This window comes from Chanos chanos, chromosome 2 (genome assembly GCF_902362185.1).
Source record: "Chanos chanos chromosome 2, fChaCha1.1, whole genome shotgun sequence".
Classification (NCBI taxonomy): Eukaryota; Metazoa; Chordata; class Actinopteri; order Gonorynchiformes; family Chanidae; genus Chanos; species Chanos chanos.
Window position 1 is genome coordinate 55,585,499 of NC_044496.1, and position 25,773 is coordinate 55,611,271.

At 42.0% G+C, this 25,773-nt stretch overlaps 1 protein-coding gene across 1 annotated transcript; it reads right to left on the reverse strand.

Moving 5' to 3' along the window:
• Positions 1–453: 453 nt before the first annotated feature.
• On the reverse strand, positions 454–25,773 carry slc36a1 (solute carrier family 36 member 1). The gene is made up of 8 exons (XM_030765580.1): positions 25,746–25,773; positions 25,364–25,481; positions 23,788–23,877; positions 23,133–23,217; positions 22,541–22,759; positions 21,222–21,388; positions 19,718–19,887; positions 454–719 (listed from the first exon to the last, which is right to left on the reverse strand). Exons 1-8 carry the CDS (start codon positions 25,771–25,773, stop codon positions 454–456), a joined length of 1,143 nt encoding a protein of 380 aa, XP_030621440.1.

Consider the following 25,773-nt stretch of genomic DNA (forward strand, 5'->3'; position numbering starts at 1 on the left):
AGTGACAGTATTTAAAAAGAAATTTACAAATAATTTAGTTAAAAAAAAATCCTAAACCATGCCATGAAGTAGTGTTTAAATGTCAGTGGGCAGGTAACTTGGTAGAGCTAGACTGAATGAAAAAGCTCTGACTGGAGGATTGGCGAGAGGTCAAAGCTACAGAACCACGGCAAACATTGTCAAACATTTTTGGATAAACATCCTACGGAAGCCACTCAATGGCTTTGAACTTTACAGCATCAACAAGTCCAGTCAAATGCATAAAAAGAAAACAAACTGAATTAAAAACAAACACAAACCAGAAAAAAAAACCAAGTAAAACAAAAAAAAAACAACTGAATTCACAAAGGAATTCGAGATTAAAACCAAGAAACCAGACAGTGAATACGCTCAAGGTTCAAATAATCCATAAAACCTTTTTTTTTTTTCTTTTGAATGGGTCACTACTCATCTTCACATGACCTGAAAAGAGAGACCGTGTTTGGCACTGTTGCGTGTGATGATCTCCTGGATGGAGATGTAGGTTCCGGCCACGAAGCCCACCAGCCCAAAGACGCTGATGATGACGTCCTTGATCACCAGCCACGGGGAGAGGCCCTCGTTGTGAAAGGTGATGATCTGTAGGATGGGGGGGAAAATAAGAGCCAGGGCACTGCTGCTGATGGAACCCACCAAAGAGATGACCAGGTCCAGCTCCGGAATCAGTATGGCCAATGCACCTGCAGAGAGAGCAACAAACACACACACACACACGAAAAGTCACATCGTCTGTTCCTGACAGCTTACTTAACAAAGAGGGAGAGAGGGAGAGAGAGAGGGAGAGGGAGAGAGAGAGAGTGGAATGAAGTGACAGCAGGCAAAAAAGGCAGAAAACAAAAAAGCAAAAAAAAAAAAAAGAAAAGGAAAAAAAAAAAAAAAAGAGTCAAACAGGCATAATGCTGATGAGAGCTTTTAATGTGAGCTTTTGGGCAGTGGAGTGGTCATGCTGTGCAGGCCACCGGGGAGAAGTCATCCCCATCGGTTGCTAAGGTGATTTGTGTGAACACAGACAGGAGGCTGTGCGCTCGCCCAAATAAGTTTTCTCTGATGTCACGCTGTTTCCCTCCACCAAATTCTCTTTGTTTCCCCCCACTGAGCTCGGCAGGAAAACAGTGGCGCTTTTAAATCTTCAAACGTTTGCGCTGCAAATTCCTGTTTGACATATACCAACACACACACACACACACACACACACAAGCACACACTTGCTGTCACTTACTATAGCCTTTTTGAACTGACAGCAAAACACTTCTTTTTTTTTTTTCTTTCCACCCTCTGACATTCTTATTCACTGCATTTCACATGCAGTAAGGACTGCTGATAAAAGAGTCTTTGAGCTGTTCAAACACCACTGTTTGATTTCACAGAATCAGTCAAATTAACCTAGGTGGTGAAGAAGGAAGGTCAATCTTTCATGTGACGTGGTGAGCTACTCCCTGAGAGCCCTTAAGAACTCATACATCATCTTGATTCAAGGTTTGTAGTGTAATGTAAAGGCTGCTGAAGCCAAACCCGAAGAACGAAGGTTGAGGTGGGGGGAGGGAAAAAAAAAAAAAAGAAAAAGAAAAAGACATATCGTCCTGAAGGACTCGGATTCTCTTTGAAGATTTGACCAATGTGGAGCTAACAGACTGCGACGCGGACACAGGTGACAGGCACTCTCCTGAGAAAGAGAGAGCATCAGTCAAAGTTTAGGCGCTGTCCCAAAGCGGAGTCACGTGGAGGAGACAACAGACCCTGAACCGAGTCGCTCGAAAGCCGAACAAACGGCGTTTCAGATAAACTACAGCGAAAACACAAACTACGCGTTCGGCGCTCAGAAAGGAACCTAGCGTCGCGGATGGCCGAAAAACCGTCCTAAAGAGACAGTGAGCCCGACTTGTTCTGAAGTCAGACAAGCTTAAGCCATCTCTATTAGATTCAGACCTGAAAATGTCTCGCTTCTAACGAGCGAGCTCTGCGTTCCTCCGGGTACGCGTGTGAAGAGGAGGCGACTGCGAGAGATTCTTCTCCTCCACTAGCTCCTTAATCAACTCCCCAGCAGACGACAATGGTGCATTGAAGAGCTCAGTGAGATGGAGCCTCCTTTTATCTCGAGCTGTCTGAGTGAATTTATCAGTCCTCTCTGATCCACAGCACATTTCACATTCAAAAGACCTTCACTTTCTTTTTTTCTTTCTTTTTTTTTCCTCACTTGGTTTGGGGTATTTAGTAAACAACAAGAGCTTTAACCCCTACCCCCCCCCCTCCTCTCTCTCTCTCTCTCTCTCTCTCTCTCTTTTCAATGTATTCTGTTAGACTCTCAAACTAAAGCAACCTCACCAACTCACCATCAGCCTACCCTGGGAATGGAGAAAAAAAAGAAAAGAAAAGTTGAAACAGAAAATATTTGATTATACAGCATTGTCCCTCCTGAGGTTTGGTGGTACGATCACACAAAGTCCGGAATCTTTCTAAATTCCACAGCTTTTTTTTTTTTTAAGTATTGTTTCAGTATCGTTTTTTTTTTTTTTGGCGGGGTTCACCTCTGGCTAACCTTGTTGTATCACGGTACAACTGTTTTAAGTCAGCATATCTCTCCACTCAGCCAGAGAGAGAGCGCTCTATGCCTTACCAACCTCGGGACTTGTAGATTAATGAGGTCTGTCACTCTCTTTCAGCTATTTTTATAAGCCAGTCCCTGGAAAGCAGGTGTTTGATTTGTGTATACAGCAGGTCTGACATGCCCTCTTTAAAGCATACTGATGTCAATCTGAGAAGATAAATCAAGGAAGTCTCATTGGAACCTTATGGAGGAGCGGCTTTAAAAAGCCAGGGATGCTCAGAGCACAATACTTAGGGCCAGTACATAGTGCTGACAACATTCGTCTGTTCAAACCTCTCAAACGCTGATAAACGTCTGGGGAAGAGCACGGGTTGAATTTGCATATATTTTAATTTTGACTTCAAAGCGAAACGTTTTGGAGTTTGAAGCTGGCATTTAACAGAAAAGGTACGATCACGGTAACCTATAATTCTATACCCTTTCGAGACTCGGCTATTTCAGGGAAAAAAAAAAAAAGAAAAGAAAAAAGTTATTGAAAGTAATGTTCGATTCAGAGCGTGGTTACAGATTTGACAGGGACAGAAATTCAGAGGGCATGCGAGGACACTTCGTTCTGCAGTTTTAGCAGAAGGAGAGATGAGAAACACGTCGAGTCTGCACGACCCGCCAGCCAATTAAGGGTGAGTTGGAGTCAACTGCTCTGATGTCAGAACAGGGCCACTACCGGAGCTCTGGAAACCCACCGGGCTCTCTCTTCAAAGCCTCGTCTACTCTGACACACCGCAAACTGGAGCCTGAGCGGGGCTCCGTCGCGTTTTCAGTCGCTGACACTTGGAGAGCTTTTGTGTCATGGGGCTACCACTATAAAAAAAAATCTCATTTAATAATGAGACCATTTATCAGCAGGCTGTGCAGAGTTCCTCCGTCTCCCGAATATTACTCAAGGAGACAAGTAGACTACCTCTGAGTTAATACACACAGGGCACTCAATTCGATTCTTCTTTAACTCTTCAAACAAGTGACAAAAAGTGAAAACTGGCCAAACACTCTGCTCTCATTACCACAATACGAATGGAGGGAGAAACTCAACGTTGATGCTCGTTGTGGAAACTCATTTACATTATTCACCCGTCAATGAAAGGGACGGAAAAACAAAACAAAACAAAACAAAAAAAAAACGACCCTTGATCAAAGGCTATGTCGTTAAACTAATGAGTCTTATGTTTTGGTCAGGACATACAGACTACATCCCAAACCGAAACACAGCCGCCTGAGTTCAATTCAAGACACTGAGAGTGCCGTTCAGCGTCACGGCTTGTGATCAATACAAACATGTGACTACTCAGCTAATGGCACATCAAAAGTCAAAGACTAATGGTGTGATATCTGAGCTTGCACATTGGGAAATATGTATTTCAGCTGACAGCCTGATGTTTGATATATCAAGGGGACACATTACAGATTCTTCTTTAAGGACCTGGCTGGCGGGCGGAAGACGTTGTTCATGGCGGCATCAATCACACACACGAACGCAAGGTGAAATGGCCTGTTAGCCTGGGTTAAGGTCACGGTGAAAATGAGACCCTTACACTAGTATAGGATCAACAAAAACATACAACAGGCATCAAATACTACAAGAGGATGTCAGTACACCCAGAGACCAGTCACTGACACAAACTGCTATGCCACTGATGAATATGTATAAACTAGTCACTTCATGCCCCCCCCCGCCCTCCCCAAAACCAATAATTTTTGACATCCTAAACCAAATCCTTACAAACATTTCTTCTGGGGGAAAAATAAATTAATAAAAAAACAAATCTGCATTAATGTGTTACTTTTTTTTTAAAAAAGCACTTCAGTCTTAAGGAACTGGTCTTCATGTTTCACTGGGTTATAAAATGAGGTGGAATACATTACAGAGGACTTTGGTCATCTGTCACCATGATGAAAGGCAAAGAGCTCATGAATGAAGAGAGACAAATGACTCCTCATCCTCATAAATCAGTCCATGGATACAAGAATGGCTGAAAAAAAAACATGCACCATTTACTAGCCGTGATGTTACATGGCTAGAAGCTGGCAAACAAAAGAGAAGAATACATATACACACACACACACACACACACACACACACACATACGTGTGTGTGCGTGTGTGTGTATAAAAACAAAATTAAAACCACTGGTAATGTATTGTGTCTGACTGAGGATGCAGGTGCATTATACCCCCATGCACAGGGAGTACAACGGTTTGAAAGGCCATGCCAAGACTTTTTTGTAGCTCAACAAGATATACAGTCGGAGAATGACATAATTTGCCAGCGTCTTAGAGTCAACAAGTCTCTAAAACTACAATTAGACACCAATGCAATGCCAAGTAGCTGTACGGAAGGGCTGCCGGGGGGGTGGGGGGGGGGGGCACTTTATACTTGACAGACGGTAAAAAATGTTAACAGCCCAGGAGCTTGGACAGAGCAGGGTACTTTTAATCAGACAAGATGAAACCAGGAACAGGAACATCGTCTGGCATTGCCATCTCCACACACAAGGCAAACTCAGTCCAGACTGTTTTTGTTTGTGGTTTCCCCGATGGTGGAACGAGCTACCATCTGCCATCAGGGCAGGGGCGTCCCTCTCTGTCTTCAAGAATCTCTTGAAGACTCACCTCTTCTGAGAGCACCTCCTCTCCTAACACCTAACACCTCTAACATCCTAACGTGCCTAACTCTCACCTACTGTGTTCTTCTCTACCTAATCTCCTTTCTCCTTAAATGAAAACTCACACTTATTTCTTGCACTTTGACCTATTGAATAGATGCAGTACTTAGTGCTTACTCATAGGTCTCTCACTATACTGTGGCTTGAATCGCTTCCCCACTTGTAAGTCGCTTTGAATAAAAGCGTCAGCTAAATAAACGTAATGTAACATAACCAGATGAAACCAGAGCTCCGCAGCTACGCAGACGATCACAGAGTCTGGCAGAAAGAGAAAGATGTGTGTGCGGAACAGGATCTCATATCTAAATATGGAGGTCGATCTCTGATATTAACAAGCTGGGTTGACTCCACTGATCCTGGTTGGAATTCCCATTAAGACTAATGGTTTTAGTAAACTCAATCACGTACCAGGACACTGTAGATGAATCTGCCAGGGAGTTGAGGCTTAACCACAAGTAGATTCCCTGGAAAGACACAGGCACCAGGCACATGTCCAAATTCTCACAGAACCTGTCCGTTCACAACAAACAATCAACATTTTGACATTTCCGTGAACTTAATCCCACTGAAACATGAGATTTGAGCTGAAGGGGGTAGTCCCAAAGGCACAGACTGACGCATTGCAATGTTCTGGAAAAGTTCTGTGTAAAGGAAGGATACAGATCCTTTCCAACAAGTTCACCTGCCTCAAGAAAAGGTTCAGTACCTGTATCAATGCAAGGGTGAAAGTTTCACAAATCACAGAAGGAAAAAAAGGTGAATCAGTACTCGAATTCCTTTGTTGTGCAATGAATTAAGGACTTAAAAAAAAAAAAACAAAGAATGTGATCTCAACTGATTCTACTGAACCACACAGCCGGACATGGACATTCTGCCCGTTTGACAATGACAATTGAATTCAGTACCAGTTTTACTGATTTCATTATTTTTTTTTGTTGTTGTTCATCTCCATCAAACTCGTGGTCAAGAATTTGAAGATGACTGTATTTTTGCTAAGAGTGTCAAGATTCGGGCACTGTGCAAATGCACATTCCTGTTTTTAATAATAACAATAATGATAATGATAATGATAACAGATAGAATAAAATAGAATTTTATATGTCAATAAGAGGGACCTTAAAATCTGTCCTTCCATGAATTGGGAGCCAATGAAGGGAAGCCAGGACAGGTGTAATGTGGTCAAACTTCCTTGTTCTGGTCAGGATTATGGCGGTAGCATTCTGGACCAGCTGAAGACTTTTGGTAATAGAGGCAGGCAGGCCAGAGTACAGAACATTGCAGTGATTGAGGCCAGGCGTGACGAATGCGTGAACAATGGTTTCTGCATCAGCGACACTAAGAAAGGGCCTAATTTTAGCGATATTACGGAGGTGATAAAAGGCAGTTTTGGTTGTGTTTTTGATATGAGTGACTAGCAAGAAACTAGAGTCAAAAATCACACCATGGTTTTTAGCTGTAGAATTTTGAGAGATGATGCAGTTGTCAAAATTTAGGGTAATATCACTAAAAAGGATGCTTAGGCGTCGGAGGACCAATAACCAGCATTTCAGTCTTGCCTGCGTCAAGCATAAGGAAATTTGAAGACATTCAACCCTTAATAGCGGTCATTGTGCTTGATAGGTAAGAAAATCTGAGTATCGTCAGCATAACAATGGAAGTTAAATGTTGTAATGTTGAAAATGGTTTTGACAAACATGTGATAAGACAACAACAACAACAACAACAACAATAAAAAATCAATGTTAGGAGACGGGTAGAAGACTGAACAATGCCATCAAAACACTGAGCATATGATTTCTGTGCATAACAACACAGAACAACACAGCCGATGACTAATACGTAATAACTAATAAGCTAATAACTATAAAAGTACTGCTGGTTATAAGAAAAGGGCAAGATGATCTGCCTGTTTTCAACAACACTGGCCTTCAGGATGAATAAGAGCTATTCAGACGACCTCCTGAAGATGTGCACGCCCTCTGAGACGGCAACAAAAGCACCTCACAAAAATAAATAAATAAGTAAACAAATAAAAGAAGAGAGAAGTAGGCCATAGAAAAGCACCGACGTACAAAGAGACATGTGTTTCTTGTGTGTGTATGTGTGTGTGTGTGTATGTGTGTGTGTGTGTGTGTGTGTGTTTCGTGTGTGTGTGTGTGTGTGTGTGTGTGTGTAAGGGTTTTAAACGTACACCTTGGTGATTCAGCCGCATTGTCCTGAAACATGACACACAAAAAGAAAAAGTGACAGGGAATGAGTTTGTTTATCAAGCCAGGAAAGTAATCACAGCTGTATCAATGAGAGAGCGCAAATGAACCTGTGCTCACAAAGCTCATCAAATGGAGCACAATGAGCACTGCTAGACATTCAGCGAGTGTAACGCGCAAAGACTGGGTCCTTACGCGGCTAAGTGTGGTTCTGCCGGGTCAGTGTGAGCGCAAACATGAACAAAATCACTAAAATTAGACCTCCTCTACGACACAAAAGTGGTAAAATGATTAGGACTTCCCATCTCTCTGGGTGACTCAAACAAATGCATACAATGTGGGGCAGAGAGGAACTAAAGAGGGGTGAATGTAAGAGGTGAGAGTTCTGGATTTGCAGGCTTTCTGTGAATAAGCTTCTTATTTATAAATAAATTGCTCATAATCTAGTTATATTGAATGGTATATTTGTGTTGAAATAGCTTTTTTTTGTTTTGTTTTGTTTTGCCAAACCAGAGCCTGAGGTCCACTAAACCTTCTCTAGTGTAGCCATGCAGAAATCTGTAGTCTGGATTGTGATTCCCAAAAATGGTCGAACTACATTGAAGTGAAACTGGGAATGTTGACTAAGTTCATTGAAGTTGCCCCTCCCCCCACCCCCCGCAAAAAAACCTACAACAGACAGAGGGAGAAGTGAAATATATTAACGTTTTCTTAATCAACGGTTCACGTACGAGGTTTGTAGTTGCCGTGAAGCACACAATACATATGATTTAGGACTTACCCCCGAGGGGGGCATAATATCTGTCTCCTCAACACCCCTCAACATCCTCTCCACTGATTGACTCAAGCAACTGAGCTGAACCACAAAAAAAAAAAAAAAAAAGTAATTTATTGAAATTGAAAATGTATGTCTTTGGGGCTCCGTATCAAGACGCGAACCGGAATATTCCGGAAGAGCAGTTTGGTTCGCTTACATATAGAGCTCCTGCCACTCTTTTGGGGGTTTCATAGTTTTGAGTTATAGTTCAATTATGACCAACATTACTTCTGGCTCAAACGAGCCTAGGGCCTGGATTTCATCAAGACTTATGACAGAATAATATTGGAACAATTTTGCTACCCATATTAAATAACAGGTCTTCCAACCGGCCATTCAACCACCTCAGACCATTATTGAAAAGGAAGTTAACCCTTTTTGACATCGCGAGATGTCCTTGACAGCTTCCTTCATGTAGCAAATTGTCAACAAGACTTTTTATTTTCCTCTAAAACATTGCGTTAGTGGACTATTACTTACCAGTTCCTTCTGTCCATAACATTTTGATAGTGAGTATATCAATACATGACTGACCAAACAAACAAAACATTAACAAGTTTCATGTCTTGTCTCGAAAACCACTGGTAAAAGGTACTGCTTTGTCCTGTCTCTGGAGTGAATGAATGGAATTCCCTTGTTAATGGAGCCATAACCATCCATGATACAGCTAAGCAGTGCACATCTTTCAAGTTGTTGAAGAAAGTGTGTTTGATGAAAAACAGAAAAAAAAAAACTAAAGATGCATGATTGAAAAACTGGCCGATAGATTACAGAGACTTAGGGGAGGGCTATCATGAGCCCATGTCAAAGCAAATGATGACAAAAAAAAAAGCGTTTTATAAATGGAAAAAGCCCAAAAGACTCGAGACTCTTTCAAAGAGAATGGGCCAGGCGAACCACAGAATCTGTACAAGTATCCAAATTCATTTTTCCCCTGTGAAAATACTGGTTATAAATAAATAAATAAATAAATACATACATAAAACCAACAAACGCTGGGCCATTTTCCCAATGAGTGGAATCCACCCCCACAAACAAACAACCAGCCAAACAAACAAAGCAAGCCAACCGACCAACCCTTCAACAGCCGACATGAACGCAAACGTCTGAGGCCTTCTGCAGAGACTGTGCCGTTGGCCAGAAAGACAAATCGCCGTCACTTCTCTTAGGATTAGGAGGAACGCGGTAACTCTTGCTTCCATGTTGTGCTTTGTTCTAAAGGTATACGTTTCTGTATGGTCCAGCGCAGTTTAAGAAAAAGGTCACCAAAAGGTCACCAAAGCCTGAGAGACAGCCTGAGTACAGTAAGACGAAAGCAAGTCTAGTAAAAAGTGAGTGGAAGCCCTCATGCCTGCTATGTGGATTACAAAAACAGCACAGCATTATATATGAATAATATCACACAATATAACACAGAGTTAGAGACCTGCTTCCATAATAAATACACCATTATAACTGTCCTTGGGAGAACCATGTTGGAGAACTGGAGAGACACACTCCTGTCTGGACAATGTACTGCGTGTTACTGTAAAGGGCTCCCCCCCCATTACAAACGTTTGGTATGACCTTGTGACCTTGCATTGGTGAAGCTTGTGCAACAGCTAGCAATCGTATTTTAATCCCAACGCGTATGAACTGTATATTTACCAAAGTCGACTCTAAAGACATCCATTGAGGGTAAACATGTGTTTACACAGCAAAAAATTCGCAAGGCACTGCATGACTGAAACACACTTTCCAAAAAACAACAGAAGTGATGTCAGAGTGGTATACCATTAGAGGTGCAGCATCCGTAACTGATTAGTATGTTTGCAAAGATTCTACAATTGTTAGGTAATTGTTATTCCTAGTTTGAACACGAAAAGAAAGATGGAAAAGTCATTATCACAGGAGCTAAAGATAACCCTAGTTACATAACCACACGGTATGGCACAATACTCGCACAAAACGCTCTTAAGACCCCTTAACCTTAACTTCAACCTTCCCAACACAAGACCTTTAATGTTTCTTTGCTTTTTCCCCAGCATTATGTCTCTTTTAGTTAAGGGGAAACTGTCAAGGACAGTGATGAAGGGAGCATGTTTTCCATGAAAAACGAAAGAGCGTGCTGTCTCTCCCCGGTGCCGCTGGAGGTCGACGCTGGTAGCTCCAGAGAGGAGGCCGAGGATGGTGGTGGGGGGGGGGTTGCGGCATCGAGCAGTCACGTGCCCGTACACTGGAGTGTCAGTGTCCTGCCCAGGGTGACCGGGCCCCAGAAGACGAGGTGGAGGACCAGAGGGGACCCGCGCACTGTCCTCTCCGCTTTCCATCAACCGCGTACACATCCGCACGCACGTCCGTTTGAACTCAGCAGATACCTCATCTCTTTCAAGTAGACACCGAGTAAAAAGCCGACTTCTGGAGCTGTTAATCCCGACGCGCGCGCACATTCACGCCCCCGCGGGGCTTCTTTGTGTGGCAGCACTGTTCTATTCTAGATTGGGCTGATGAACATTAGGCGATAAAACAAACACTGGAAACAGGCAGTGTATACAATCTTCTTATCAGTCAGGGATAAGATGACATTTAATCACGTATCAAAGCAAGGACCTACATGACTCAACCACAGCCATTCCTAATACCTCAAAACAAGCCAGGGGGAAATTAGTGCGACACACAAAGCCGGTCAGACTCTGGTCGATTCAGCGATGGTTCTGTAGAAAACCGTTTTTTACTCTGACTGTTTTTTTTTAAGGTCAGAAAAAAAAGAAAGCTTTAGTGCGCCACTATTTAGGTAATTCTGAGAGCGTTAAACGTGGCCCAAACTTACTTCAGATCTCCTCTGTTTCCAGAGCTGCAACGCTGTACAACTCAGACCAAGACACTTGCTCTGTTCTCTGTCCAACTCTTGGCTTCAAATCTGTGAGGATCCTTCTGCTAAGTCTTGATCTAATAATTCTTAATGTTCATAAACAAGCATCAGAGAGAGAGAGAGAGAGTGTGTGTGTGTAAAATCATCTAAAGACTATGACTGAGCAGGGTTATCACTGTCACAAACTGATTTCTGCTTTGCAATTCAAATGCAAAGCGTTTCATTAAACCACGCAACTCCTCACTTCAAACAGTCCATGTTCTGTAATTCGCAGAGTGCCCAATCATACTTGGGCCATCTGTGCGTCGATGTGAAGTGCATTTAAAACGGGAGAAAGCCTGGGTAAAGAACAACAAAAACAAAAAAAACTAAACAGTCTTTAGGCTTTGAAGTCATGTTTAATTGGACCGAATAATAAATAGTTGTTAAAAAACTGTCTCCCACACTTTCGTGACTAGTGCACCATCACATCAAAATCCTGCTTATCTTTCATTCAGAGTAACTTCTGTCACATTATACCGAGTGCGGCAGATGTTAGATACCCTTTCTGCGCCAACTGCTGGCCAACATCAGGAAACGGAACATCTCCCACAAAACAGCAGTTGTTTACACATGTTTAGTACTTCAACATAATGGAACTAAGTCAGAAATCAGAGTTGCTTCCATACAGGTGGAAATATATGGTATACACGCATTGGATATGCATATGTATTTGTGTGTGTGTGTGTCTGTGTGTGTTTGCGTGCATGCACAAACTGAAGCAGTTTCATAACTCAACAGGGATCTGAAAGAGGGAGATGCTGAGATTCTTAATCACGCGTGAAAAGTTTCATAACTCAACAGGGATCTGAAAGAGGGAGATGCTGAGATTCTTAATCATGCGTGAAAAGTTTGCATTTGACAAATCAGGACTTTTACAGAGCAGCCAACCTTTCCCTGACTTGTTCAGGCACTCCACACCACAGAACACTTTATACACTTTGCGAAAGAGAGCGAGTTTTAATGTTTTATAGAGCTTATCAGCACCTAATTCATGTCCCGACTAAAACAACAAACCGTTATGAATGTGTCTCAGGCATGCACAACCATGATCTCTGTGTGAGAAGCTTAGCATTGTGTTTAACCATGTTCCATTTCATTCAGTTTGCTTAGCTGCTGCAAAACAACACACTCTCATATCCTCTGCCGTTTTAATTTTTTTTTTTGAGGTTTTGTGTTTGGTGGTTGGCGTGGATATAAGCCTGTGTTGTGTCGGTTGCAACTCCTGGGAGTGACTGATGATCCTCATATGTTTTCAACCATTTCAACCATTTGTGCCTCCTGTAAACTCTCACTGTACTCACGTAACAAAAGCTAAAAAAAAAACAAAAAAAAACCCCCCAAAAAAACAAAATTCACAGCTCAGTGACACATGAATGCCTCTTTTAAATGACCAGCTTTTAGAGTGTGAAATCAGCGAAGAAAGAAATGTTCTCTGGTAATTTAAACGATGCAATCAGCTTGTAAAGACCTTCATCCTACAGTTCGCTGCTCTTACGATTTGTAGAAGTATTAGCTCACGTTTTAGCACGCGTAAAGAAAGACGTTAGCCTGACAATAAAGCACATTTTTAACGTCTTCAGTGCAAACACAGATGAACCCTGTAACGCAGAGTGGTGTGAAACCCCTTCCACAAGGATTTCTTCTACACGTTGGCTGATGCATGAGGTTATTTGAAGAGAAATGTTTTGTTTATTGGATCTTCTTCATAAACATTACCATTAGGCAAATATTAAAAAGCCAGAAATCTATCAGATTAATCCCCATTCACAAGAGACAATAAAATAAAAGCCTAACTACGACCATTAAGGTCGCATTGTACAGACAATGTGTACCGTGAGGATGTTTATGGATAAACCAGCATCTTGTTTATTCTCATTAAATCTAAAACTGACTGTGTTTCCAAAGGAAGCCAGTATATGAGCTCAACTGATAACCAACCTAAGAAAATCTAACTTCCTCGAACCCACATCCTGGGAGTTTATCTAAGCATAAACAGGTCAATGATTAAAGCACAAACAAGCTCTTCAACAGATAAAAGGAAAAGTGGGGTGGTCATGCCTAAGAGGGCAAAAAGAAGGAATTCTTTACTAGCCATATCTAAACCTCCATTTGTGAACACTAGTCAGATTAAAAAAGAAGAAGAAGAAGGAAAAAAAAAACCCCTCTCCGATCGAGACCCGAGCAAATGAAGGCATCGCTGACTGAAGACTGCACTCAGTCTATAATCCCAAAACCTGATCAACTTCTGAGCACAGCAATGACAAGATGGAGGGTCGGCTCAGTCTTTCTGTCTCCTGCTGTGTGTTTCTCTAGGTCCAGGGCTTCATTCCAGCCCACAGCCAGGGAGTACAAGATTAAAACACAGAGGGGAGAGAGTGAGAGAGAGAGAGAGAGAGAGAGAGAGCGCTCTCTGATTCTTTCATTCGTCATGTGAGAAGAACTTTCATGTTCCTACCACAGATACTGATTACGTTCAAAACACTCGCTACGCAAGCAAGACTTCAGACTCTTTGTTACAACAGCAATATCTTCAAGAAGGCTAGATAAAGAAAAAAAAACCCACCAACAAACAATGGATGTTTGAGTTGTATTACATGCACGGTTAGAATTGTCACCATCACAACAGGCCTCTTCTTGTGACTGGCAGAGTTCCACTGGTCTATCTGTACTAACTGCACAAACACAACTCCGGTGTGTGGAATGCATTCCACTGGAACCAACCACCTGTATTATGTCATCAGTACAAATGACTCTCAAGCAAAGAACTGTCTTATGCAAAAGGTATGGGATTCCATTACTCTTCCAACTGGCATGACAAAGGACTGAAAATGGAGCGAAAACGCCCGTTCATCAATAGCCGAGGATCGATCAACCTCTGACGTCTCGGTACACCTCGACACAGATTAGAACTTCCTATCGCCCGAGGGCTCAACTTTTCACCCCGAAGGAGAGTGACTGCTTCCTCATTTATACGAGGCAGAATGCTCTGGTCTCACGAGAGGCAGCAATCACACAGCGACGCAGGTGACCACAAACTCTCAGGTCAGGAGTTTTCAGAGTTTTGCTGTTGAGCTGCATGACGTTCAGTCCAAAATCCTGAACAGCTACTCATACTCAAACACGAAAAGAGCTAAACTCAAATCTCACTGCAAATCTATGAAAAAAACAAACAAACAAACAAAAAAACACAATGAGACACATAAGAAAAAAACCCAAGGATCTGTAACTCTTGGAATAACAAAAATAATACATTTTTAAAAAGCGTTCGTTAAAACAATCCTTTTGAGACTCTGAGTTTGGATGCCGAGACTTTGACGTGTATTTGGGATTTTATACGGCAGGGAAAGCAACTAAAAAAAAAACAGCCTATAACGGCAAAACTTCCAATCAGGAAAGAGACGGGAAACGCTATCCTCCACAAAAATCCTTGTCTTGATTATATACATGGGTACATTAGCACTAAAACAATGAATCGGATTAGATAATGCAAACCTTTCCTCCTGCTACAGGCTCAAAAAAGTTAAGAAGTTGAACTCCTCACTCTCTTTCTTGATATAGTGCATATAGATGTGCCTTTCAGTCCTCTTATAGAGGTACATCTCTAAAGACGCCAGCGTATATTGGAGTGGTTATAGGAAGGAGCAAAGATAACTATAGAAACCCCAGTGTATTCGAGAAAATAAAGGCAAAAGAATCAGAGCTTGAGTCAGGCGATCAGATCTACGCACCAAAAAAAAAGAAAAAAGAAAAAAAGCTGTTCATGAAAATGACGGCATAGCAATTTACATATCTGGGTAGAGCTGAATGAACAAAGTTATTCCTTTTTCTCGCCTGTCCCGAAAACGAATATACAATATTTCACCTTCAGGTTTCAACTGCTGGGCATGATCCTACCCTGAGCCTATCAAAACCCAAAAGCAGTTTGGGAGTGAGATACCAGGTGAAGCTAACACTTAAAAAGATAGCGATGCGTTTTATTGTCTGTCTCTCAGGTTGAATAAATCCTTGTAATCATTTCTGATGCAAAGAGAAATCCATCTCAGTGAACTGAAGTGAGAGAAAAAAAAAACAAAAAAAAAACAGCATACGCTTTGCTTTCGTCCACAGATCTGAGGATCCAACTACAGATGTCTGTATTCTCACGCTCTCTTTTTCTCATCCCGAAGACCAAAGACCCAAGACCGAAGACCAAGGCTTTTCATGATATGCAGGCCTCTCTCCACTGAATAATCCAAAAGAGAAGAGACTTTGGTCTACACGTCTAGTCTGTCTGTCTTGGCAAAATCTCACAATGGCAAAGTTACGAGATGAATATTCATTCCTCCTTCTCCATACAGAAATGCCTACGGTTTATGTATTATTCTGTGTATGTCTTCAATACATATGTACTGTCCTGACCGGGCTTAAAGTTATGTTTCATTAAAACCTTCATAAAGAATTAGCTGCATGGTATTAAAAGAATTATACGTGTGGGAACGAGACTAAAATTAAGAGGATGAGAATAAAAAGTGAGGGAAAGGTGGGTTAATAATTTCAATACAATCAGGTAAAACTCTCAGACTTATAACAGACTATGCTTAGACATTTCACACTTACATAGCTCTGAGAATCAAGCTGACATTACCAAAAAAAGAACATTCGAAATATTGACAAGGCTGTTGCAGTTCTGTCTTCATCTGAATCGGGAACATCCCTGTAGTCTCCTATGCTTTCCTTTAAACTCCGGGACACTGAGACGAGATGCTGAGGTGACTGACTGACTGACTGATTGACTGACTGAGGCCTGGTTACAGACCGTCAGAGCCAGATCTGTGCTCCAGCATCAAGTGCTCTGTTAGAGTACCACTCAGAACAAACGACATCAGATAGCTGGGTCGAGATGTCGGGGGGGGGGCTGTTGTTTAAGCTTTGACTGGGTCCTCCTGGAGATATCCCGACATAACTACACCCCCCCCCCCCCCCCCCCCCCCACACACACACACACACACACACAACTGCATAAAGAGCAATGGACTGTGAAGGTGGCTCTGATGTGCGTCTTTGCACCAAAACGTATTGCGACTGCGTATGATTGATATTCAAAATGCTGATCCACCATCATGGGCCTCACAACCTGCAACTGATCTGCCGGACCATAAATCTAAGGCAGGAGAGAGTTCTCTCAGCACTGGAGCTGCGTAAGGCAAATCTAACCATGTTTGAGATAAAATAACCAAATGCAAATTGGGACACAGCGAGGCACTGAGGACAGGAAATCTTTTTTTTTTTTCTCTCTCTCTCTTTCTTTTTTTCCCTCTTAACGAGTACAATTTTATAATCTGTCTTCAATTGTTAACTTTCCATACAATTTCCACGCTTTTTCTTGAAACATAACTTGCTTTCCTTGCCCTCCTCTGCTCCCTCCTGAAAATAATACATTGAATGCAAAAAATTGTAATTATATTTTCCAAGGTAATGTTTTATTGTCGTGGCAACTCGCTCTGCATTTCTATGAGAGTTCACTATGTGCCGCACTCGCATGCGCTGAGAACGCCGAAATGACAACAAAGCCGCCCGTATAATTTTGTCTGGAGATGGAGGACAGTGTCCTGACTTTTCACTAACGGCCAAAGGTTTCCTCCTTCCCCTCTAAAAGTCACGCAGTCACAGTGTCTGAACTGACACAGGCCTCTGAATAAGAATCGTCGTGTGGGATTTCATCGCTCCCACAACACAAAAAATTAAAAACACCCATTAAAAAACAAACAAACAAAACCCAAAAACCGTCCTGTCTAAGGACACTGACTATCTCTGTATATTTGCAAAAGCAATGTGAAAATCACCATTACAGTCACTATGACAGGAGTACGGAAGATACCCACATACTGAAAATGGCGGAAATTATCAAAGGGCAATCGATGTGAATTTAACATGACATTAAGGGGGCTGGCAAGGATACGGTTTTAAAAGACATTGAACAAAGACACACATGCAGTAACACTGAGGAAAAAATGTGTGTGTAAAAAAATTAAATAAATAAATAAAGCACAAACCATAAGTTCATCTCATATGCTGCATGTGTACGTGTGCAATATTTATAAAGAATGTAAACAAATGTAAACGAAGCAGAATTTTAAACGCACTATATCCTGTGCTGGCATGTCTCTGGTTATGAATATAGAAAAAAAGAGAGAGAGAGAGAGAGAGAGCGAGAGAAAGAGTAGGAAGGCAAGACCTTTCTCGCAAAAAAATGAGGCCCATGTGAGGCAGCCAAGGTCAGTAAATGTAGAACTGATTGTTACGGACAGTGTCACCCACCCACACGCACACACGCGCACACACACGCACACACGCACATACTCACACACACACACACTCACACACATACACACACAGCAGAGTCGAGCACATAGCGGCAGGACTGTGGCGTTTGTCATGCCAGACACAGAGCCATGCAATGTTTACAATGCTCAATTTAGCTAACAACTATACAAACTGCCATATGTCAGGCTCTGAGGCCATTTCACAAAGATAACAATTTTCTCCCCGTGCAGGAGAGCAATTAAAGTGACATGGTTTGAAACAGTGTGTGCCGGCGTCTTCTTAATGTCTCGGCATTAGACGGCCAGACATGTGTGCAGTTACAGATACACACACATACACAGACATGTTGAATAAACTACACTGCACATATGGAACGCTACTGAGGCGATAACTTGCAGTAGCGCGTGGCGAGAAAGCATTGATTTCTCTAGTCCTTGACACATGACTGCTCAAACCATTTAGCGAATAACTTTCTCTATGCATCATCCCTTTTCCATAAATGACCCTTTCTGAGGACGCTCAGCACGTGAATGCTAAAGGCTACGGTGGGGGGGGGGGGGGGGGGGGGGGGCGCTGGGGATGTGGAGCTGTGTAAAACACTGCCTCCTAGTGGACAGAGCTGGTACTCCAGAGGCTGGACAAAAACCTCTGAGCAACTCTCACGAAAGTATCAACAAGGTGGAGGGGCATTCAGATTCTCTCACTGAAAAGGAAATCAATAACAGCTAAATATATAATATATAATATATAAATAAATAAAAAAATAAGCATCCTTGGATGCTGCTGGATATTGAAAATAGACGGGAATGGTGTGATCCGTTGTAACGGGAATGGTCTGATCCGTGGGGTTGCGAGAGTAAGAGTGTGTGGCACATGCCAGGTCGATCGCTGGCATTAAAAAGAGTGATTTTCTGTGTTCGCTGGGATCAAACGCGATTACCTCTGTCTTTAGCACCAGAGGAATCAACTTACTTTAAATTCTCTTACTGACTGCACAACCTGTGTCTGTACACACACACACACACACACACACACACACACACACATGTGCGCACACAAAAAGACCTGTATACACGTGTCTCCCAGCTGACTGTCACAAAACACAGGGGACATTCAATTACAACAAAAGCACTTACATCCATCCAAATACAACATTCATCACACTTTTTTTTGGTGTCACAAGCTGAATCTTAATACGCACAACAACAACAACAACAAAAAGAATAGTTCATGAAAATAAAAGCTGCACGGGGCTCAAACCAAAGTTTGATTTGGCGTGAGCCGAAGAATAAAGGTATATACTTAAACAGTCAAAAGAAGTCAGCATCTACCCTTCCCACAAGGGGAAAAAAACCCCCAGAAAGGTTCATGCCCAAGTGGACACTGGTGGAGTCCCCATTCACTACACTTGTCAAAACACAATGAGCCCCATGCTACAATGCTGCCTAACACACACAGTCAATTTCCATGCAGATGGAGTTGGAATGAGTGCATGTGCAGACGGAGTGAGACTGTAGTGTATGTCTGTGTGTGTGTGTGTGTGTGTGTGTGTGTGTGTGATGTGGAGATGTAGCTGGAATGAAAACGTGACGTGTGTGTGTGTGTGTGTGTGTGTGTGATGTGGAGATGTAGCTGGAATGAAAACGTGACGTGTGTGTGTGTGTGTGTGTGTGTGTGTGTGGTATGTAGATATGTGGATAGAGTGAGACTGTGGTGTATGTCTGTGTTTGTGTGTGTGTGTGTGTGTGTGATGTGGAGATGTAGCTGGAATGAAAACGTGACGTACGTGTGTGTGTGTGTGTGTGTGTGTGTGTGTGTGCGTAACACTGTGATATAGTTGGCGTGAGAATCGTGTGTGTGTGTGTGTGTGTGTGTGATGTGGAGATGTAGCTAGAATGAAAACGTGACACATGTGTGTGTGTGTGTGTGTGTGTGTGTGTGCGAGATGTGGAGATATAGCTGGAATGAAAATGTGATGCGTGTGTGTGTGTGTGTAACTGTGATATAGTTGGAGTGAGAATCTCTTATGTGTGTGTGTGTGTGTGTGTGTGTGTGTGTGTGTGTAACACTGTGATATAGTTGGAGTGAGAATCTCTTATGTGTGTGTGTCATGTGGAGATGTGTCTGGACTTAGCGTGTGAAAGGCTTGTCCTGTGGAGATGTGAGAGTGCAGACGGTGCAGGTGTCACTCACAGGTGATGACGACGAGCGTGACACGCACACTGAGGTCCACAAACAGCTTCCAGCGCTCAGACACTCTGTTAACCACCCACGGGATCAGGATCTCCGCTGGCACGTAGAACTGCAGAGCGTATGTGATGAAGATCCCAAACGAGTACATCAGTTTCACTGCCTGATACATCCTAGACGGACAGAAACGCACACACACACACAGACACACACAGTTTTGGCACAATATCGAAAACCAGGGAAACCACAAAACTGCTGGGGCTTGTCTGAGCAATCTGGTCAACTGTATCTGTTCAAAACAGTCCTCAGCCAACCTGCGGTTTCGGGACGTTGAAATTATACAGTTCTGTGACTGGGTTTCTCAGTGACGTCTTCTACAAACACCTGATCACAGTTTTACAAAGTCCTCAGAACACTGTACAAGGATTAGTAAACTTTCAGAGTAAAGCTGAGATTCTGCTGCTACTGGCAGGCATTCCTGTTCTTCTTCTTCTTATTATTAATGCCAATAATCATGCCCAAAGAATTCTAACAGAAACAACATCAAACACATGTTTACCCATTTCAAACAAATGTTACTATGTGCTTTTCAGCCATCTTAACCACCTTAAACATTACTGTTCTTATTACAGGTCTACGCCAGCATAAGAGAGCAGCCAAGCTCCAAACAAACATGTCCAGTCACGACTTCCCGTGTTTACACGTCCTCACGAGAAGGAGGACTCGCTTTTGTCTTGAAAGCTACGAATCCCCATATGGCCTTAACAGTGAACGGCTGGAGACAGACTGATACCTCTGGCCATGTTCCTGTTATCTGCTTAGAGCCAGTGGCTTTTTTTTCGTTTGGCATTCGCGTTCCCTGTTGAGTGTACCCTGCTGACGACGTCCTGAACAGCGGATGCTCCGAGCCCTGACGCGGTTGGCCCAGAGCCCAGCCTTACCCAACAGTTTGCTGGTCAGCTGTTTTTTTTTTTTTGGTTGTTGTTGTTGTTGTTGTTGCTGTTTTTTTGTTGTTGGACATCAATCACCTTTCCCCAACTGCTTCTTGAGCATTTAGCTGATGTAAGGCGCATTCAGAAAGCCTGAAAAACCACTCCTTACCCAGTCAACCAATTTTACGAGACCAAGTAGTGCATTTACCTCCGCAAATTGAATTCTCCCTTAATCAAAAACCCCGAATGGGCTTATCTCTGACAAGTCAAAGCAGATTTGACTGATGGTGTCCTACACCCCTGGCATAAAACACATTAGAGCGTGTAACTTTTAAAGGGGGCGCTGACACCAAACAGAACAACAAATCCGCCTCCGCTCATACAAAAGTAAGAATGTCCCACCGACAATTCAGTCTGCATTCTCTCGCTGAGAAACGCCAGAACAAATTCACTGCACAATTTTGTCATTCTTTTTGGTTAAAGACTCTAATAAGAGAGTAAATTAAATAAGTCAGTGTATAGGCAGTCCATTAGACTCCTGTGAAACGGCCTGTGAGTGATGGAGTGCCTCTTACCAGCAGTCGGGTAAATTTAGAGTGATGCTTCCGCCGATGCGCTCTCCGAAACAGATGTACCCGATGGTGCCCAGAGAGATGTAGAGCGCGGTGACGATGGCCATGCCAAGGTACAGAACCTTACTGAAGTTCTGTGGCCTCTGCATCTTGTTCTCCAGCGGCAGAACCTGTGGCACCCAAACTAATATTACTTCTCACCAACACCAAAATGACATCAAGAGAGACAGACAGATAGATAGACAGACAGATAGACAGACAGACAGGCAGACAGACAGACAGATAGATAAACACAGACAGACAGATAGATAGATAGATAGATAGATAGATAGACAGATAGATAGATAGATAGATAGATAGATAGATAGATAGATAGATAGATAGATAGATAGATAGATAGATATGACAAAAGGCCTCACCACACCAATGCCCTCAAAGGCAAATATAGCTGTTCCAAAGAAGAGAGGATAATCAACAGCTCTTCCGACAGCTGGAAGGTTAACAGGGTCTGGAATATTCTAGATGGGAAATGCATTGGTTTTAATGTCAGTGCACAACAACAGTTTCAGGATCATGAATAATTCCACATTTGAGTGAAAGAGATTTCCTACATAAATTAAAAATTCAAACATTAAAACTTTCAAAACAGTTTGGGGAAATTCTATTACACCACCAGACACTTGTTTTCATCTGAGGGTTTTAATTTAAAGTAAAAAAAAGTCAATCTAAACTCCACATGATTTCAGGGGTTTCAAATAAAAAAGAAAAAAGTAATTTCAGCCTCTTTTTCCCCCTAGCATGATAAATGCTTTGTCTCCCCCACCCTCCCCCCGACAAAATTGCTTCACCCACTCTGCTCATTTCTCACTGTGTGCAAAAAAGCTACCCATTCATTACAGGTAGCCTTTCTGTCATTTTTTTCCCCAATAAGAATGGGATAAAAAAATAAATAAATAAATGCTAGAGCTTGTCAACTTTAGGTGCCTCTTCATCCATAACAAACGACAACTCAATCACGAGAAGGGGGGGGAAAAAACGTATGAACGGCAGGGAATCGTATAAGAGCGTTCACATGAATGATCATTTCATCACCACTGAGCGCGGATGGACGGTTATTCATTTAAAAACGCCCACGTGCCTCGGTTGAAGCATTAAAAAGACGTATTCTCGTAAACCGCTGCGTAAAATAGTACCTTGAGGTGAACAAGACTTTAACCAAGACATTAACCAATACAAAAAAAGTTACTTAGATCAAAATATATCTTGCCAATAACCTTAACAGGTTCATGCTAGGGTGCGTACGCATGCGTTGGCATTCTTACCGTTAGACAGTAGTAATAGACCAGTCCAAGGCTGATGCACATGACTATATTGGCCAAAAAGGAAAAAGGGGCCAGGATCCGTAGGTTACGTATAAAAACCAGAACGATGACAGCAGGCAGAAAGAAGAGCATGTAGATCCGTGAATCGTAGCTGGGAATAATTACTGCTGTTTGGTTAGTATGGCAGTTAGTGGTGGTCCCGTTTGCAGCCTCAACCACCTAAGTAAATAGTAAAAAGTAAAAAGTCAGTTATAAGTGATGTCAAAGTTTATCCCAAAGAGTCAAGGATATATACGGTTACACGAGGGATTTCCAGGAATTACCTTACCTGAGCAAAAACTATGAGTAAAAGGAGGGGACAACGCTGCCCTCTAGTGGCAACAAAAACACTTACATCCCACTTTCATCAAAGTATTATCTCATATGTAACTACATACAACCAAAATGCTACTTCATCTATTAAACTTATGTAAGTGTAATGGAAAATGGTAAAAGATCAAACTTTGTTAAAAAAAAATGCCGCAGCAGATGAACCTAAGACCAAGTCTTTTCTTTGGTTTGAATGAGGAGAGGTGACTGAAGTTTCCTTTACCTGTTTGACATTGTCACTGAGAAAGACAAAGTAAACACAGCAGAAGCCCAGCTGGGTGATTACCAGGAACAGATTCACCAGATACCTAAAGGTCACAGGGCAAGACACATCATCAAAGGAAGGTTCTGACTTCAGACAGTGGGGAATTTGATTAGAATGCACAGCCGTCTGGCCCCAGCGCACAAACAAACACCTGTCTTTGAGCACCCTAACTGAATATCAATAAAGCAAGATTTTATTTTATTTATTTATTTATTTTTTGTGCATGGTACAGGCTGCTGTGTTGTTCTGATTAACGATCCAACAAATTATGTTTACTGTCCTGAATGAAGCATTAGGTGAGGAATCTGAATTATTGTGATATACCAGTTCAGTTTAAAACAAAACAAAACAAAAAAAAACCTTAATGAGATAATATGCACAGCTATTTTACAGCTATTCACAGCTGCATAACACAAACAGATTTACAGACAAATAATAGATAGATAGATAGATAGATAGATAGATAGATAGATAGATAGATAGATAGATAGATAGATAGATAGATACTGCATTTAAGCCTAAAATGCTTGGTACATTACTGAAAACTTTAAATATATATATATATGTGTGTGTGTGTGTGTGTGTGTGTGTAAAGAAGCCTTCTCGTTTTTACCTTCCCCACGCTGAGCGTCTTTGGAGCCAGGACACATTCTCCATGCCATACTCCACAGCTTGGCCATAGTCCAGGAAAGGCTTGCCCACCCTGTGGAGAGAGAAACCAGGTCAAAGGTCACTTTTATCAATAATCAGTTAACTAATCTGAGACACGCACATGATGAGGGCAAATTCCAATAAACAGCAGGTCTAACAGGTCTTCACGACTGTAACACACTCACAAAACCCCACACGTTTCATTTACTCTGCTCCTGGCAACTAGATAGTAGCTGATATGACAGTTTAAGACGCCTGCTCAAAAAGAAAAGAAACCAAAACAAAACAAAACGAAACAAAACAAAACAAAAACAAAAAGAAACGCTCACACGAAATGAGTGTTGAATGTTTTAAGAGTATTCAGCATTACAAAGCAATGTTATCCATATCAAAGGAAGAAAATAGTTCATATAGGGCATTTCATTCAACTCCATTAAACACTAAATTGTGCCACTGGACACACCCTCACCCTCACTCACTCACACACACCACAACTGTGTGGGAATCATCAAATCTTAGCCATAAATTGGATATCAGGATAAATAATGGTGTTACGCTGGGTTAAAAATAAATAAATAAATGAGAGAGAGAAAGAGAGAGAGAAAGAGAGAGAGAGAGAGAGAGAGAGAGAATCTGCCCATGCTCACTTTGCACTCAGATGATGTGAACACTTCACGAGAATATTCATGCAGTGAACTGCCACCACTCCCATCACCAGGAGACTCAATGGCCCCAACTACAAAAAAAAAAAACAGACATGAAAAGATATTTCTGTCATCATACTGAAATTACTCCTCGATAATGGATTCATTGTGATAAGTGGCACTATAAGGGAGAGAGAAAAGAGACTTGGTGATATGTTTTGCAAATTCAGTCATTTGCATTTGCTTAAATGAATGTGCCTGGTCAGAAGAGTGGAAAGATATAAACCAAATTACCCCTAGGACACAATACATGCTTTTATTACAGGGTAAACAGAGAGTAAGGACACCTGATATTACAACCGGAGAAGCTACAGATGAAAGAGAACTTCCCGGACACAATGCATAGGCCATTGCTTATAATAATGATTTGTGTTCTCTGCAAATAAACAACAGTAGCGCTACTGTTAGAATACCATATGGTACTCTTGACGAGGACAGATGAAAACACAAAAAAGGGTACAGAGGGGAGAACAGACATCGCTCTGAACATGGGTCCGGTAATGTAATTTGTCTAAACTGATTACGCTGTCCTACCACAAGTCCTGCATTCTTGACAGCCAGAGGCAATCCGAGCAACCCTGTGCCAATATTTCCCTTCAGTAAATGAATCAGTGTCTGGAAGAAACTGCAAAGGCAAAAAAAAGAAAAGAAAAAAAAAAGCAGTTATGCCTTTGATGTATTTCACTCAAACACACACATATACACACACACACACACACAAAAGTCCTAATCCAACCAATTTCATCCTATTCAGAACTTTTCTGTGACGTTTAATTACGTTTACAGTATTTAAATGATTTTTTCTCATGACAGAACTGCTGAAATGAATCTTACGAGGATCCCTCCCGGCCACCGATTCGCTCATATTCGTTCTGCACTCGTGACGGGCCGGTCGCGTGAATCGGCTCGTCATCCTCTGTAGGGCTGTCGTCTATTCTGGAAAACACTGGTCCTGCAAAACGCACAAACACACACACATTTACACACACACACATACACACACACACACAACATATAACTGCTCTTATGCTTTTCTCCTGCGCGTGACGAAACCATAGGACAATCATATCTTCTTTGAAGAGGAAATGAAAACAGCCTAAACTCTGTCCTTTCTTCACAGCGTATGCAGCACACAGCGGATTTGTGCAAGCCACTGAGTTTCATATCATGAAAAACACTACAAATCAGAGGATGAATGAGAAGTAAATTGCATTACCATCCTGATAGCTGATTTCTGAAGTCAT

Excerpts from the sequence above, each read along its gene's own strand:
- slc36a1 (XM_030765580.1), bottom strand. The coding sequence starts at position 25,773 with ATGACTTCAGAAATCAGCTATCAGGATG. Across the intron at positions 22,760-23,132 it reads TCAGTGACAATGTCAAACAG|GTGGTTGAGGCTGCAAACGG; the intron begins GTAAAGGAAACT and ends CTATTTACTTAG. Across the intron at positions 19,888-21,221 it reads CTAAATTTACCCGACTGCTG|GATGTATCAGGCAGTGAAAC; the intron begins GTAAGAGGCACT and ends CTGTCCGTCTAG.